General features: G+C 36.9%; 1 protein-coding gene across 1 annotated transcript in view; it reads right to left on the minus strand.

Annotated features, from left to right (window-relative positions):
• The window catches only part of SdhA (succinate dehydrogenase, subunit A (flavoprotein)), a 311,617-nt gene that overhangs the window by 199,766 nt on the left and 93,375 nt on the right, over window positions 1-18,476 (minus strand). The window contains exons 4-5 of the mRNA XM_090411417.1: window positions 5,928-5,983; window positions 812-899 (exon numbers count right to left, since the gene is read on the minus strand). Of these exons, the coding sequence (XP_090267543.1) occupies window positions 812-899; window positions 5,928-5,983 (144 nt within the window). The remainder of the gene's footprint in view (window positions 1-811; window positions 900-5,927; window positions 5,984-18,476) is intronic.

An 18,476-nucleotide genomic window follows, 5' to 3' on the forward strand; every position in this document is an offset into this window, starting at 1 on the left:
GATGTCAAAGGTGAAAATTTTTTATAATTCCACCTCACACCAGATGGCATCAAACTCATTGCCCCATGAAAACCTGTTACTGGCATTACAATCACAGGTCTCAACACTAAATAGATTCAAGTCATTCAATATCATTAGTAGCACATCCCCTCCTCTCGTATCCTGTTTATTCTTCCTAAGTGAAACTATCTTATTTAAAATTGTAAGAAATTACAAGTTACCTGATTATTTTATGAAATTTTTTCACTGAATTACCAATAATTTAAAAGTTGTAAATTTGCATCCCTAATCACAAATTCTTGATTACCTTGATTGTGTGATAACACTGAAATATCAAATTAAGATTAATTAATTCATCTTAAGTTTTTTAGAAATTGCAAAAAATTTAATGAATACAAAAAGCTATGTGGGAACAATTCTTTGCTGAGATATACTTAATTTTTTTTAAATAATTAAATTTCTATTAAGATACATTTCTTCAAATACATACTTATACTCAGAGCTTGACAACTTATGCAAAACCCTACTCATTCAACAAAAATCATTCTCACCCAACATTCCTCTCCCCCTCCCCCATCTGTTCTTAATGTGTCCCAGTTAGTCAACAGGAATTTCATAAAGTGATTAGTGGTGATGCATTTGTATTTTCTTCAAGTTAAGATTTTGTTCAGAAAGTTATTTTTTAATTAAATAATTGACACTTTGTCTTGTATGCAGATACCAAACAGATAACAAAATTATTCACATGTGCAAGTGGGGGAGCATATTTGTTGAGCCCTGCTTATACTATTACCTAAATGTAAATACCTACTTCAATTACAGCTTTAGGAGCTTCCCTTGTCATGTAGTGAATAGCATCTTGATCCCCAAGCCAATCAGATCCTTTCACTGTATCATACCTAAAGTAGGCACATAAATCAGGAAAAAAGCGCTTTAAATATTACAAAAGTAATGGCTAGTTATATACTATATTAAAATTACAAATAACCATAGTAGGAATGGCAAGTAGTTTAACTACTTTAGTGGCCATATTGATGAAATTTATCAAACATTTTATGCTTTGCATATGTTATTTCAATGGTATGGGCACTTTGCTTCCATGTTCTGAATGACATGTGAACACAATATGGTTGATCTACTTGTTAATAACTAAAATTTTATTATAAACACCAATATTTCATGTTTCATGCAGCAGCATTAGTTTGGATGAACAAGGTTCAAAAATAACCAGATATAACTGCATACAGGACTAAAACAGTACACTATCTGGAAAGAACAGCAATGTCTCCCAACAATTAATAAAATATCTCCTTTGGTTACTCAGATGGTAAAAGCCATTGCTGTTTATCTTGAAGGCTGCAAGTGTGAATCCTAAGGCATGGATGTATGTAACAGCCTGCTCTTTTATCAGCTTCTGTGGCTACTTGAGTTCATAAAGCAAGTCTTAAAATTTTATATAAAGTATATAAACACAGCTTTGTAAAGCTGTGTTTATATACTTTATTTGAGAGTACTACTTATATACCCAACTTAGTATATAACCAGTAAAACATTTAACTATTCACTCCATGTTGTGCAAGAATAGATTTGAGGTTTAACCAATTTGATGCAATGCTGGTGTTTTGTAATCCCCTTCTCTATTGCACTGTGTAGTCAGAATAAGAAGAAGAAGAAAAAGGGTATGAACAGGAACTTAACTCTAGATAGATAATGTGTAGTTTGTTTATCTCTGATAATGTGAGCCTACCACCACTATGTTTAGTGGAGAAAGAAATACCATGTTTTGACTCTCCAGAACAGGAAAACTGGATTATCAAACTTAGCTCATGATACTTAAATGAACAAGAGTTACATTCAGGGGAGATATTCACATTATATACACAGGAGTTGCAAAAGTAGGTATACAATTTTTATTATGTGAAAAAAAAAACATGATTATTACAAATAAAAATTAATACAATAGCTTTATTAAGTCACAATAAGGATCACACACAATTGTAATTAAGTACAATCTCTTAAGTGCTCAAATTGTCAGCCTTCAGCATTTACACATTCCTGTAGTCTAGTTTCTACACTCAAACACACTTTGGCACAAAGTTCTTTATTGTCATCAATTTCTTGACATGATTCTCTTATGAATCAATCATGTAATCAACAGTGTGTGGTTTTCTTGAAAATACTTTACCTTTGATAATACCTCAAAAGAAGCAGTCCACTGGAGTGAGGTCTGGTGATCATTGTGGCCCTCATCAACCTATTCACCTATTTGGTACTTCTTGATCAAGAAAATCATTCACTGTCACAGCATAGTGAGGAGGAGTCCCATCTTGCTGAAAAAAAGTCTGCATTATCTTTCAGCAATCATAATTGTGGTATAACAGTGTCTTTCAGCATGTTAAGATACAACTGTAGACCAACAGTTATACTGAAAATTATAGGTTCAATGACCCCTTTACATGAAACACTGACAAGTCGACCACTCTGATGCATTATAGATAGACCCAGTCAGATCAAATTTATCGTGTATTTTGAAAATTGTTAGCCAACTTGGTGGAGGTGTATCAAATTTTTCATCCCATTTCTGTGAAGCCTTTTCAGCATGCTTCGTCTTCTTGTATTGCTTTATTATCCACTTTTGTTGGTCAAATTACCAGCCATGATTACCTGGAAAAATCATTAAAAAAACATCCAAAAATAAGGAATGCAAAATAAAAGATTCACAACTGTAGACCTACTTTTGCACCCCTCCCACGTTTTTATTTTCATATTTAAGATCCAAACTGGATAACTTGGAGAAGACTTCCACAGCTTTCAAGGAATGTGCAGAAGCACCTTAAGACCTCTGACCTAATGCCTAATCTTACCTGCACTGAATGCTGAATAAAGATGGGCTGACAATTTGGTTTTTAGCCACTCAAACTGTATTATTTATTTGCATGAACTAAAAAACAATGACAGTACAACAAATGAAGTCATACTGGTAAGGACGTAAACAAGACACTGTTGTTTTCATTACGGTTTCAAGAGCGAATATTTCAACTACTGGAAAAAAAAAAACTTGACATTAGCAGAATTCAAGATAACCACTATAAATGTAAGCATCAATTGATAAGTAGTGGAACCAGCAGGAAGTTAGAAATATCAAATCAACATAATTAACCTTACTAAAATAAAAACGACAAAACAAGTGAGATTATTCTGGATAACAATTACAAGGTGTAATATACAGACAATGATAATCAGGAAAGAAAGGAGTAGCTATATTCCAACAGCAAATACAAAGATAATCTTGAATAGCAGGCAATATCACCTAAGTAATCCTCACCAGCATGGAAACATACATGGAAACATTCCCCGCTACTCAAAACTGCCATTCCCTAACTAAACCCCAGTTCTCCCAAAGATGTGCCAACGCTGTACACAAATGAAAAACCAAAACATACCGTAACTGGCTCAAATCAAGAATCCCATCCTCCTTTAGAGCTTATACTCAAGCCTAAAAAAAAACAATCAATGCTTCCAAAACAGAGTTTGAAAGAGCAAAAAGCAAGGAAACTAGCAGCCTGTCCAAACAGCAGCTGAGGCTTTTGGTCTCTTGCCAAAAGCAATTGACCATAACTTCTTCCCAATACTATTCCCACCGCTATCATAACCAGAGCGCTCTATTGCATCATCACCCACAGAAAAAGCCAATCTTCAGGTTTTGCAGTTTGTTTCCAATGCATGCATAACTGACAATGGTAAATGCAACCCAACCATTCCAGATGCCCAACATACAATACCCCCTATATCCTTTTGCCAGGAAGAGATAAGAAAAATACTGTCAAATTAGACACAAATTCTCCTGGCCCTGATGGTATTTCTCCAACTGACCTGAACGTTTGTGCACCAGAACTGACTCCTATCCTATGTCACCTATATATACTCTCTTACTCCACCGGTATCTATCACACAACCTGAAAACTAGCCTATATTCAACCCATTCCTAAGAAGAGTGACAAGTCACTGCTGTTCAACTACCACCCTATTTCACTTACCTCAGTCCTGTCTAAAGTAATGGAAAAAAAAAATCATCAATTCCCAACTCCTACACTACCCTGAAGGCACCCACCTAATAAACAACCACCAGTATGGATTCCATTGCTGCCAATCAACATGAGATCTGCTCACATATGTCACCTATCTCTAGACAAATGCCATGGAGGAGTTTGGCAAATCTCAAGTGGCTGCACTTGATATCTCCAAGCTATTGACCGGTTCTGGGAGAAAAAGTCTTACTAAGCAAACAACCATCATTTGGTCCGTCTCAGGACTTCTGTAGTTGGATTGCCAGCTTTCTGTCTGCATGCACACTGTGTGTAATGGTAGGTGGTTCCTTACTCTTTCACCATTCAACTAATGCCAAAGTTCCACAAGGTTCTGTCCTCTCAAAAACCCTCTTCCTGCTATATATCAATGCCCTACTTCAGTTGACCTCCAAACCCAATACACAGTTCTGCAGACAACAGCACATAGCACTCCTCCCTTTCATTTGATAAACTTTACTCTACACAACTTACCTCAACCTACAGAACATCAACCACCACAACCCTCAATTTTGATCTCCAAGCCATCCTCCAATGGGGTTCAGATAATCTCGTCAATTTCAATGCTAATAAAACCCATTTCTATCCTATTTCTCATTAAAAAAAAACATTTTTTCCCAGTATTCTTTTTGATAATACCCAAATTTCCAGGACAATTTGAGATCTCTCTTCTTGGAATTACTGATGTGAAATAACATCAATAATTCCCCCACTTAGTACAAAGCTCGTTCGAACACGTGCAGCTGCTGCTCAACATCCCTTCAATAGGGCACCTTGAAACAAATGTCAAGAGCAAATTTCTTTTCCTCTTCCTTCATCCCTGCAACTGCTGTATTGTGAAACAGTCTTCCCCATGTTGTGCTTCCCAAGGAATACAATACACAGTCTCTCAATCAAATGTAAACAAGTTCCTTCTTTCCCAATCCACTACCCATATACGGTACTAATGCACTATAGGTTGATCAACCAACCTCTCATGTATGGGCTCAACATAAAAAAATATTTATGATTAATAATTATAATAATAATTATTATTATTATTATGCGACACCTCCAGAGAGTCCAAGGACTCATCGTGGGAGGGCACAGTAGTTTACTTCGCTAAATATATCTCATCCTCTCCACTACTATTACTTAACTCTCCAACTACGACACTTACCATCAATGCCATCTATTGTCCATCATCATCAACAACAGTATTTTTGTCTGTAAATTGCATGTGTTCTGAAGGCCGATTTGTCTGTAAGAGGGATGTAAAACCTAAGTTTCCGGGAGAAAAAAACCCTGCTACCACCGTATGATATTGACTAACTCACCTATATAATTAAAAAAAGCACCCATATAAAGATTCCCCTAGTCCCGAGAATTGAGCCCAGGTCTTTTCTAATTGAAGGGCGCAATGTCCCACTGTTCTTCCAATTGCGCTACGGCAGCAATATTTCATATGAAGATGTAGTGCATCTATGTTAATGATTTCTAATGTTATACAAAGAAATCATGGGGGGGGGGCATTTCCTGACACACTTTAAAATATTTTTAAGCTATATTATTAAGAGATGAACAGAAACAATCACATATTGAAATATCATGTCATATCATATTTGTGAAATTTCTGTATTTCAGTTCATCTTATCAAAAAAATTCAATATCTCACTATATTAATAGTGCAGATAGATTTTTAGACAGATGACAAATAATCTTATTTGTCATCAGACATAAGAGGGACCTATACGGCATACACAAAAAAAATCATTCTACACAGAATGCAAATTAATTATATCTATATTTCAAAAAATATATAGAGAGAGAGTGAATGCTAAATAAATATACATGTGAACTTACATATGCCATTTCCAATCATCAGGTTCCATATTTCCTAAGGCTGCATTGATACCTCCCTAAAATATGAATTAACAATAAAGCAACAAGTAATCTCATCTCTCTCACCCCCCCCCACTTCCATTTACAATATAAAATTCTCATTTTTGAGACTTCAGTTGACCTTGTAATAAAATACACAGATTACTTATATTAAAACTATTTTCCTTATTCATAGAAACTCAACTTGCTATTTAGGCTTTTCTGATATCTTCACATACCATATTAGATATTAAATGAAAATAGCAAGGTCTTTAATGGTAATGGAGTTTTCCCCATATTTATAACCTCTAGGCTAAACTTAAGAGCTCAATGACAAATTAAAATTGAGTATACAAACTATCTCACTTATTAACTCATTGTATTATAACCATCTTTAGTATAAACCAATTTCAAAAATGAAACAATAGCACAAGCATAAGTGACAGAAGACATAACAATACAGATATATCACAAGTTGAAGTAGAGTAGATAGTGTAATTATAAAACAAAGTCCTGGAAAAATTTAGTAAAAATAAATAAATAAAATTATATTGATAAGGAATCTTTTGCAATATTACTTCCCACCATAGAGATAAACACAGTCCCTCAGATCTGGTCAGATTTGGAGAATACAGTGCCTCACAGCTTTCTTCATATCCTTTTCAATTAAATTTAGAGAAAATGTATAAAAGTGATTTAATATCTTAATTCTTAATATAATGAATTGTCCTTATGTCCGATGTATAATAAATATAAATAATATTTGATTTATTAAATGTTTTTGATATTAGTGATATTACATTTTTAACATTATTATTACTTGACAGCTCCAGGGAGTCCAAAGACTCATCAAGGGAGGGTATATACTCTATGAGTCCAAAGACTCATTAAGGGAGGATATATACTCTACAACTCTGTCTCCACCACTCATTCCACCAACTACAACTAACCATAACCACACCATCTACTGCCCACCACCACCACTAGTATTTCCACAGACAATCACAAACATCCATGCCAAATACAGGATTCGAACCTGCAGCCTTTTGGCTGGAGAGCAAATACGATAACCACTCGACCCACCATTTGGAGTAATAACTGACTTTAGCTATAAAAGAAAATAAATTTTCTTTGAATTGAGTTAATACTTGAGCTTGAAATCAGTAATGGTGTTTCCAGAGGAGACGATCCTGGTTAGCCTTTCGTCAAACACGACAGATGACTGAATACCATAAGGCAGGGTTTCTCAAACTTTTCCTATGACGGAACATTTCACAAATCCTGAAATTTTAACAACACCTTGGTTAGAGTCGAGTATCATTGGTCTCATATTCAATGTAAAGCTAAGTGTGCACACTATCACCGCAGCAGGCTGTATCACATCACAAAAATGCAACAGCGTACACTATAGGCATGCCGGGCCGCAGCACATCGCGTTGATCTTGCTTGTGACTGCATGTTTCCTAGAATAGATACCTCTGTACTTCACTCGTGCTCCAGAGATGTCAACAACCATGGGTGGCTGAGTCAAGGCCAGCATCTGCTGACTTTAATAGCACAATCCACATGCAAAGTGAGGATTGCCTGATTTTCAAACATGTTTAAACTTGTCACAGCATTTAAAACCATTTCAGGCTCATATTAATTTTGATAATTTTTCACAAAACACTTATTCACTTTCCGTGGAATACCAGTGTTCCAGGGAACATAGTTTGGGAAATGCTACCATAAGGAAACATTCATTACATCATCACATAAGAAAAAACTTAAATAAGGATGATGTTCCAAATCAGAACCAGGTGACCATCCGTACCTATCAGAATGCACCTCATACCTGTCACTCTCTTATCTTCAAGCTCTGAAGATCAACTGGAACATCAAGAAGATTCCATTCTGATATCATTCCTCATAAAGATTTTAGTTTGGTTTATGCAACCAAAATACTTACTGTAAGTAAGAACTGTAAGTAAGTCGGTGGATGGAATAACTAGTATTTCATCCACCGACTTCCTTACAGTTCTTTTTCTTTGGATTGCTAACATGATATTTCAACAAGGATATCACGAAATGTAGTAGTTTCTTAACTGTTTAGGGAGATCCTGCCAGTCCTAAACCCTTCAGAATAAAGGCTTTTTCCTACTGGCTTTTTGCTTGTGGAGGAATTTTTTTTGTTCAGTGCCAGAACTCTCTCACCCATCACAGAGTAACACATGAATGCTGGCATGCAGGTGAGCATCCATGTGTAGCACATAAGCAGAATGACAGTGTTTGGACACTATATCAGCAACACAGCAAGCCTTGGATCCCATTCCCAGATCATTGGATAGGAGACTTACTGAAACACTAGACCCTGCATGCAAGCAACTTTTTTTCAAAAAGAAAAAAATATATTTACCCCACACAGGAAAGGCAGAAAAGCCTATAACAAACATATGCCATGTGAAGGCAAAGTCACAATAGAGTAATCTGTTGATATTCTTCTTGAAATGCTGAAGATTGTAGCCCTTTGAAAATGCTTCGTGAGAAAGACTGTTCCAGAGAAGTGGAACACTTAAGGTGGAAGATGACTGAGTAGCAGGTTCAACGAGTATGCAGCTCGAATCTAAAAGGATGCTGAGCAGCTGTAGTACAAGTACCTGTAGATTTTGCAGATATGAGGCATAATCGATGCTAATTCTACTGAACAACTGTCATGGAAATCTCTGTCGAAGAGATACAATGTAGAAATTTATCTTCCATGGGATAGTGGCTGAAGAAAATCTATAAGGAAAGTGTCATTTATCAACCAGACTGCCTTTTTCTGAATGGTATTAAGAATTTTTAAGGCAGTCTTAGGTGTACCACCCCACACACAAGAGCAGTATTATAATGTTGATCAGATTTGGGTTTTGTACAGAGTGAGTAATTGTTCAGCAGAGAGGTACTATTTTGAGTGGAAAAGGATGGAAAGTTTTTTGGAAGCTGTTAATGATATAGAAGTGATGTGATTGTGTCAGAAATGGTTTAAGGAAGAGTCAGTGCAAGAAGAGAGATTTGCTCTTAACTGTTAAGCTCAGTATTATCAAAATAAGCAAAGAAGATCTGAGGGGTTTTTTTTTTATGGGAAAACAAACAAAACTGCATAATGGAAGCATTGAAGTTGACTAGGTTGCTTTCACCATCAGTGTTCACTTATTACAGATAATCTTGAAGCATGATATGTTTGAGCACTGCAAGGCCTGTCATATGAGTAGGATGAGTGGAGTGTTTTACCATCAACAAAACTATGAATTGGGTTTGCAGTCAATGAGAGAGCAAGCCATTTATATAAATCAGGAAGAGGGTGGGTGGGTGGGTAAATGACAGTCCTGAGGAACACTAGCACTGACAGGAAAGTCTGAGGAGTGAACACCATCCACCATTACACAGAGGAATCAATCTGAGAGAAAACTGCCAACCTATTTACATAACAATGAAGGCAGTCCAAATGTGAGTGACGTAGGCAGCAGATCTGTAGAAGTGAAATCCATACTGATGGTCACTAATTAGATGGCATTTCTTAACGTGTCAAAGAAGCCAATTGTTGATAATCTTGTCCATTGCTTTAGACAAAATTGATGTAAGAGTAATAGGTTGCTAGCCTGATGGTAAACATTATCTCCTTTCTTGGGAACTGGTTGCATATGAGCTTTCTTCCATGCTGAACGACTGAAGCCAGCTGGGTACAGTTTAGTGAATTTATGATAGAGAACAGGTGCTACTTCAGGAGCACATCTCGAGCACAATAGGTGGGATTCCATCAGGACCAGCTGCCTTTCTAGTATCCAAGTTATTCAAAATTCTTTTGATGTCTTTCTGACAGAAGGTCACTCCAGGCAAGGAAGGAGGTAATTTGCTATGGCCATCTATGTAGGAGTTGGAAGAGAATAATGAAGCAAAGATCAGCCTTGTCTTTAGGTGATGTTACAATGCTACTTTAGAGTGAGATAGAGGAGGAAGCACAGATGGACAAAAGTTGTGCCCAATAGCTTTGGCAAAAGACCAGAAGGCATAAATGCTGATGGCACAAGCAGGAAGTTTCCTACATTATCTTTGTTGAATTTAGACTTTGCCCTTTTAATGGTGGTTTTACAAATGTTGCAGGCAACTGTGCAGGCAGTGGTGAATGAAGCTGGTGTTTTCATCTCAAGATACTTGTGAAAGTTTTCTTCTTTTTCTTAACAGCTCTAGCACACTTTTTGGAGAACCATGGTTTAGATATGGATTGGGGAATTTTAGAGTGAGGAATGAAATTTCCATTCCAATACAGATTATTTCTGTAACAAGATCAGAACCAGTGTCTAGATCTGAAATCAAAAGCAGTCTGATCATGGAAAAGAAGAGTAAAAGTCACCCAAGTCCTGCCACTTCGCATTGTTGTAATTCCAGAGCATGCAAAGTGGTGACTGGCTGAAGGATGGATGTTCCACAAAACTTGGATAAGACTGTGGCCTGAATAGTCAAGAAGAGTAGTCACTGGCCAAATGATCCTGGCTAGGCCATCCAGGATTGTCTGTGTTGCCAAAGCACAGGCTGAAGTAGCAAAGGATTACCAGGATACCCATTTCCAGTTGTTCATTTATCACACCACACAGCAAACACAGTGGCAGGGTGTTTGATCCCAGTAATGGCGGTCTGAAAGACAGGATAGTAAAAACAGCCACAGGAGATGTAAAGTGAAAAGCAAAGAAAAAGAGGAAGAATGAAAGGAGCCAGTACCATCACTGAGAGGTCTCCTGCACCAAGGACAGATGAGGAGGGGGGACATGTTGAGTGGTGATGTTACATGTCCAAGAACCATATATAAATATGCTCCACTGGTAGTTTTGTACAGATAAATTTTCGTATCTGCAGTGATGAGTTTGCATTTCCAGATATCGAGCTTTTATGGAATTAAAGAGCTTTGTGCTTTCTTTTCACTAAATAAGTTACTGAAAATACTAATTCAAAAGTCTTGTTATTTTGTAGTTTTATTTTTTTAAAACTTCAGTTTTAAAAAAATAAAATCAGATAATTACATCCTCCATGGAGTTGGCAGACTCATCGTGGGAGGTATATTCAACTGACAACATATTTATCATACAGAATCTTAAAATACTTAACACTACTTGCATTAAAACAAATTCTGGTAATGCATTCCATTCATTGACAATTCTCCATGTAAAAAATCTACTCCTCACACTTCTCTTAACCATACTTTTGCATAACTTCCAGGGATGACCTCTGGTTCTTCCCCTCTCACCTCCTAATCTTTTTATAATTCCCTCTAGATTAATCTGATAAAATCCTCTCACTAACTTAAAATGTCTATCATATAACCTCTTTTCCACCTATCTACCAAACTCTGCATTCCACATTTCTTCAACCACGCTCCATAGCCAGCACTCCAAAATCCTGACATTGTCTTAGTCACTCCCCTCTGGACCCTCTTCAACGTCTCCACATCACATTGAAAACCAGGTGACCAGATCTGAGCATAATAGTCCACTTGTGGTCTGGTGGTACAATCACTTCCTTATCACTGCATGTTAGAGCACTTCTTATCAAAGTAGCACTACAATATGCAGCCTTTAAAACACTAGCAATATGCTCTTTAAACTTCAGTCTACTGTCAACCAGTACTCCCAAATCTCTAATCTCATCCACTTCCTGCAGTACAGCACCATCAATATAGTATACAGCCTTATATTTCTGCACTCAAAAATGCAACACCTTGCACATATGCATATATTAAAACTACAACCCCACTCCTGTGTCCAAGTAAAAGGTCTATTCAAATCTTCCTAAGAGAATTAACATCAACAGTGCTACTTAAAATTCTTCCCAACTTTGCATCATCAGCAAACAACTGTAGATCCTCAGTCAGTCCACAGGATATATCGTTTGAAAACAAGTTAAACAGCTGGGGTCCAAGAACAGAACCTTGGGGCATACCATTGGTCACCCTCCCTTTTTGAGACACTGCTCAATCATACACAACCTGCTGGCATCATTCAGACAGCCAATCTCTGATCCATATAACCAATATACTATCTATTCCCATCCTCTGCAGCTTCTGCACCAACTTACCATGTGGTAATCTATCAAATGCTTTTGCAAAGTCCAAGAATATCACTATATATGATTCTCCCTTATCTAACACACTTGTTACCTTATAAAATGCAAATGAATTACTAAAACAGGACCTACCTTTTACAAATCCATGCTGACCAACATAAAGAATGCTATGTCCATCAAACCCAATCCCTGAATTCTATTCCTTACCAATCTCTCCAACACTAGACCACAACCACAGTTATACAGACTGGCCTATTGATGGAGACTTCTGTCTTAGAACCATGCTTGTGGAGTGGTACTATTTTGCCTTCTTTCCGCTCTTTAGTAACCCTACCAACTGTAAGACTTTCATTCTTCTTTTCAGCCATTTTCTGTCCACTGCTGGACGAAGGCCTCCTCCAGTTCTTTCCATCTTTCTTTGTTCTTGGCAATGGTTGACCAATTTTTCCCAACAAATTTTGACAGTTCATCAATCCACCTTCTTTTAGGATGTCCTCTACCTTGTTTCCCTTCTTTTCATTGGTATAGTGGTCCATCACTCATCTTCTCTCCTGGATAGATGTCTGTCCCATTTCCATTTTAGTCGCTTATGGTGAAGAATGTCAGTGATGTGAGTCTGGCTTCTTATCCAGGTGTTTTGCTTCTTATCTTTTAATGTGATGCCTAGCATCAACCTCTCCATTTTTCTTTGAGTTGTTGTTAATTTCTTTGCCAGTGCTTTTTGTTAGTGACCAAGTTTCACAACCATATGTGATGACGGGAAGTATACATTGGTTAAATGTCTTCCTTTTAAAACAGAGTGGGACATCATTGTTTTGAAAAATGCTTTTCAATTTTCTGAATGCACCCCAGGCAAGTTGAACTCTCCTATTTATTTCCTTTTGGAGTCCACAGTTTAGATCAATGAGATGACCTAAGTATGTATATAAAGAAATTTTTTCCAAGAAATTGTTTTCTATTATTATGTTTTTTGGTTTTTAGACTGACTTTTCTGCTTTCATGATATAGATCTTCTATCATTATATTAAGGTCTTCTGAAGTGTTTGCAAAAATTATGATATCATCTACATATCTTAGGTGTGTTAAGTTTCTGTTATTAACCAATTTTCATTAACCAACTAAAAATGAACTAACTGAAGTAACTAAACGAATTAACTAAAAATGAACTTGTGTTTGTTTACAAATACCAGAAGTATAGAAATAAAGGGGATGAAATGGTTTCAGTAACTGAGTTCAATCGCCCCCAAATCATTGGAATAAGTGAAACTGAAGATGATATCTTAAGAGGAATAAAAATGGAAGGGTATAGTATTTTTCGTGAGGATAGAAAAGGCAGGAAGGGAGGGGGAGTGCTGCTGATGATAGCAGGGGAATTAAGTCCACATAAGGTAGACATGAAAGGGGAAACAGTGGCAATGGTTATGAGGCAGTGTGGTGTAATGTGGAGGTTGAGAGGAAGACATATTTAGTTGAATGTTGCTATAGGCCTGGGAATGTGGAAGGTGGTGATGAAGAAATGTATAAACAACTTGGACTGGTGAACAAAGGAAGGGTAATTATTATGGGTGATTTTAATTATGGCAGTATAGACTGGAATGAAGAGATAGCATTTGGGAATAAGGAAAGTGAATTTCTCGAGTTCTTGAGAGATAACTATCTCAGGCAGCATGTAAAGAAAGGCACAAGAGGATCAAGAGTTCTAGATCTCATTATTTCATCAGAGGATGTAATTGTTAGAGGGGTTTCACATTTTCCTCCAGTTAGTGAAAGTGATCATGAAGTAATCACCTGTGTTGTGGCTAGTCATATGCAGGCTTTTGTGAGGAAAGGATATATGTGGAATTATAAAGCTGGTGATTATGCAAAGTTTAGGAGACAGCTTCGAGCTATAACATGGAACAAGGAGTTGAGCAGTAAGGAAATAAATTCTGCATGGAAACTTACAAAGAAATACATAACAGCATCAATGTACGAATGTATCCCAAAGGCCAAAAGGCTGAATAAGGTTGGTGTAAAATGGATGAACGTGGAGCTTAAAGCATGAAATCTAGAAAAACAAAGTCTTTTGGAGGAAATACAAGATGAATAATGGTAATCAGTCACATGAAGAATATAAGAACAAGCCAGAAAAGTGACTCAGTTAGTAAGGAAAACAAAAGTAGAGTATGAGCAGAAATTGGCAAATCAGGCTAAGAAAAACCAGAGAGATTTTTAGATATGTGGCAAGTAGAAGGAAGAATGATCATGGAAAGATGATGTTAATTGATGAAAGTGGAAGAATGTTAACTGCTGCAGAAGACATTGTTGAGGTATTCAGGGATCAATTTATAATGGTGTTTCATCCTGATCAGGGTGGAATTATGAGGAACTTAAATGTAGAGGACATATGAGAGGATAGCTTAATTGTGAGTGAGCAGGAGGTATTTGAGGAAATAACCTTGTGTTAATAAGGCGATAAGATTTGACGGCATATCACCATGCATCTTAAGGGAATGTTCCAAGGAACTGGTAGTAGCATTGGCATGCCTGTTTAATAAGAGTTTTGCAACAGCACAGATTCTCAGGGAGTGAAAGGAGGATAAAATTGTTCCACTACATAAAGGTGGTGATAAGACAGTAGCTTCAAATTATAGGCTAGTCTGTATACTTGGAGTTGTGGTGAAGATACTGGAGAGACTGGTGAGAAGTAGGATACAAAAATGGGTTGATAACAGCAGTATTCTCTGTGGTTATCAGCATGAGTTTGTTAAGGGGAGATCATGTTTCACTAACTTATGTACTATAACAAGGTGATAAATACCTTGGACAGGAGAGATACATATACAGTTGGATTTTGCAAAAGCTTTTGATAGACTGCCACACAACAAGCTGGTAAATTAATTGAAACAGATGGGACTGGATAACAGACTTCTGAGTTGGATCAGTGGTTGTCTGTCAGATAAGTATCAGAAAGTTGTATATGGAAGTGCAGTATCCTGAAAGAGAAAGGTCACTAGTGGTGTACTGCAGGGGTCCATTTTGGGACCATTGTTGTTCAATTTGTATGTTAATGATATTGGGATAGGTTTAACTAATGATATGAGCTGTTTGCAGATGATGCAAAACTGGGGAGAGCAATGCAGAGTCAAGCAGATGTTATGGCCTTACAAGAGGACTTCAATAGATTGCATGAATAGGCAGGTAAGTGAAACTGTCAGTTCAATGTTGCCAAATGCAAGGTTTTGAGATTTGGTAAACAATGATCGGATGCAAAGTATACACTTGGTGGGGAAACTTTAACAGAAGTAGAGGAGATGAGAGATCTAGGAGTGATGGTGAACAAGTAGACCTGAAATTCAGGGGCCACATGTTTGTGACATTGCACAAGTTGTGAAGACATCAAATCGAATAATGGCAATGATGCGAAGAACCCTGATGTGCAGAAATAGAGGGGTTATGATTCCATTGTATAAGGCCTTGATCAGGCCTCATATGGATTACTGTGCACAGATTTGGTCGCCGGGTTTTCATGGTGACGAGGATATGTTAAAAAGGGTACAGAGAAGATTCGCAAAGGTAGTCAGTGGTGTTTGGAATATGAGGACATGTGGAGTATGAGGACAGATTGAGAGAACGTAAGTTGCAGAGCCTTGTGAATAGGAAGAAGAGGGGGAGGGGTATGATTGAGACATATAAGCTGGTCAGGGGTTGTTATCAGGTAGACATGGAATTTTTCATAGAATGGGAGGGGGGAATAGAACAAGAGGCCATTGCTGAAACTGTATAAGGAGGGTGTAAACAAGTGAGTGAGAGGCAGATTCTTTGCATGGAGGATGGTTGGTGAGTGGAATGCATTGCCTGAGTGTGTTGTGGATGTGGACACATTGAATCAGGTTAAGACACGGTTGGATGAGCATTGTATGCAATAGTAAGTACTTCCCACGATGAGTCTCTGACTCCATGGAGGTCAAATGTTGGTAATAATAATTAAATAACCAGGTCAAGGGCATAGTCAACTCTGGTGCACATTCCTTAAGAATAAGTGGTGATATGTCATCAATTCCCACACTGTTATTAACATCCAACATCTGATACACCTCTGATTCTTTCATTTCCAATTCTCCTAATACTTGCCTCTCTTCTCTATATATATTTCACATCATCATTTACATCAGTATGATATATGCTGATAAACTGCTCATTCAATAATTCCAATATATCTTTTGCAGCTGTTAATCTGCTGCCATGACTATCCACCAGTGTTAATCTGCCATAATTATTCTTCCTCTTGCTTGCCATATAGCAGAAAAATTCCCTCCAGTTAACCTTGGCCTGACCAGCCAATCCCCTCTCATATTGCACCTTTTCTTTCTTTACCATGTTGTCACTTTTCTAGCATGTGCTTTATACTATTCATGGATCCAATCACCAGCAACTTTCTTGTACCTCCTCCATAACATTTTCTTTTCTTTTCCAGCACAGCTTGCTTCATTTCGCTGTTCGCCCATTTCACTCCTACTCTATTTATTCGCTTAACCCTTGGTATGCAGTCATACACTGCTTTTGTCAGATACTACCTTGCGAGTTTCCATGCATTGTTAACATCTTTTCCACTCAGCTTATCTGCCCAACGTACTGATACTGACTACAGAGTTCGTGTAATTACCTGCTTTATACTTCTACATGTATCCATTTTTGGCAGTAACCTTTTCTTGTTTCATCACTTACCAAACAAGTATCTCATGATCATTCTCACCAACTGACAACATTGTCAACACTTCATTAACAACTATATCTGGTGAAGTTATCACCAAATCCAAAACATTAAAGCCTCTAGTTACTTCAAGTCACATGCTGCTTAAGATACTTATCTCTCAGAAATTCCACAAACTCACTCTCCTTGTTCTCATACACTATCTCCTCCTTCCATTCTATGTTCCTGTAATTAAAGTCTCCCAAAAAGAGACTTCTGGTTCAGAAGTCTCCTGATGAGAGTTTTAGTTCCTAAATATTTCACAATCAGTATTCTCTGCATTCTCTGCCCTATAACAGCATCCTGTCAGATATAGTAACCTGTTTATTTCAACTTCGCACCACACAGATTAAAAATCTGTTCATGCTCTACCAACTTCCACACGTTGCAGACACAATTTCTCTGCAATCATTAACAGCACTCCCCCTCTTTTTACATTTCTATCCTTCTGGAAAATTATATATCCTTCTAATTCTATTCCCGGCATCACATTCTCCTCAGACAACCAAGTTTCGCTTATTCCAATTATCTTTGAGCATACTGCTTTAATCAATGCAACAAGCTCAGCTCTCTTCTTTTGAATACTCCTTACATTTGTATATAAATGTAACAATTCCTGTGTGTTTCTATTCTCTTTCTATTCTATTCTATTCTAGCTGCTATACTGCACCTCCCTCTCTTCTGACCACTCCCATTTCTCCCGTCATTGCTAGATTTTCCAATGGTCAAATAATGAGAGAAGAGCTGGTAAAGCTAGAAACATGTTATTTATTTTCACGGTATTGATGACAAAACTGAATGATAAGAAAATATTTATTAACTTATTTGCTGTTATTTCGCTGGCAATATATCCAGCATCTTCAGACACAAAAGACACGTACTGTGACAAACTGTATGTGAAACAACTTGGCATGAGAGTGGAACTAGTTTAAAATGGACAAGACAAGAAACTGAAGTCCTAATCAGGGGTCATCTATGTTGGAAAAAGAGAGAAAACAAATATTAATGAGATCTTAATGATTATCTCCCAGATTTTGGTAAATTTATACAGCTGTACTTGTTGAGGTTTGGAGTATGTTTTAAATCTTCTGTTGATTCCAAAAACAATCTCTCTGACTTCTGTGTAGTACTTTTGTTTTCTTCCAATTCATCCTGTGAATCACTTGATCCAGTAAAATGTACATTCTTTTACAAGACCACTCTCCAAATTATAGATCATGATTCCACTGACTCTCAAAAGAACAAAGTTTACAAATTATTGAAAAAAAAAAAAAAAGTCACTTTCTGACCAAAAGAAACAGTTAACAAACTCAAGCCCTTCCATGTTAAAACACCCAGAATATATGGAGCACCTAAAATTCACAAACAAGGTACACTCCGATGCCCTATTGTGAATAGTATAAACAGTCACACAGACTTGCCAAACATGCAGCTAAAGATTTAGCCAACCTCACAAATAATTTGCCTTCCTTTGTTAAAAATTCTGTTCACCTAAAAAGTATTTTAGAAAACCATAGCTTAAACAGTTCAGACGTGATGATTAGTTTGGATATCACAATTCACAAATTACAATTTCAAATGGACTTCACAATTTACAAATGGACTGTTAATTGAAACCCTTGATTTATTAAAGTCACATTTTCACCCTGATAAATTTGAACTATTTAAATTTACAGTACATGCAGGTTATTTTACATGGAAAGGGAAGATATATACAAGCAACT

Source organism: Typopeltis vanoorti, chromosome 21, assembly GCF_054136105.1.
Source record: "Typopeltis vanoorti isolate ZY-2024b chromosome 21, IOZ_Tvanoo_1.0, whole genome shotgun sequence".
NCBI classification, from domain to species: domain Eukaryota; kingdom Metazoa; phylum Arthropoda; class Arachnida; order Uropygi; family Thelyphonidae; genus Typopeltis; species Typopeltis vanoorti.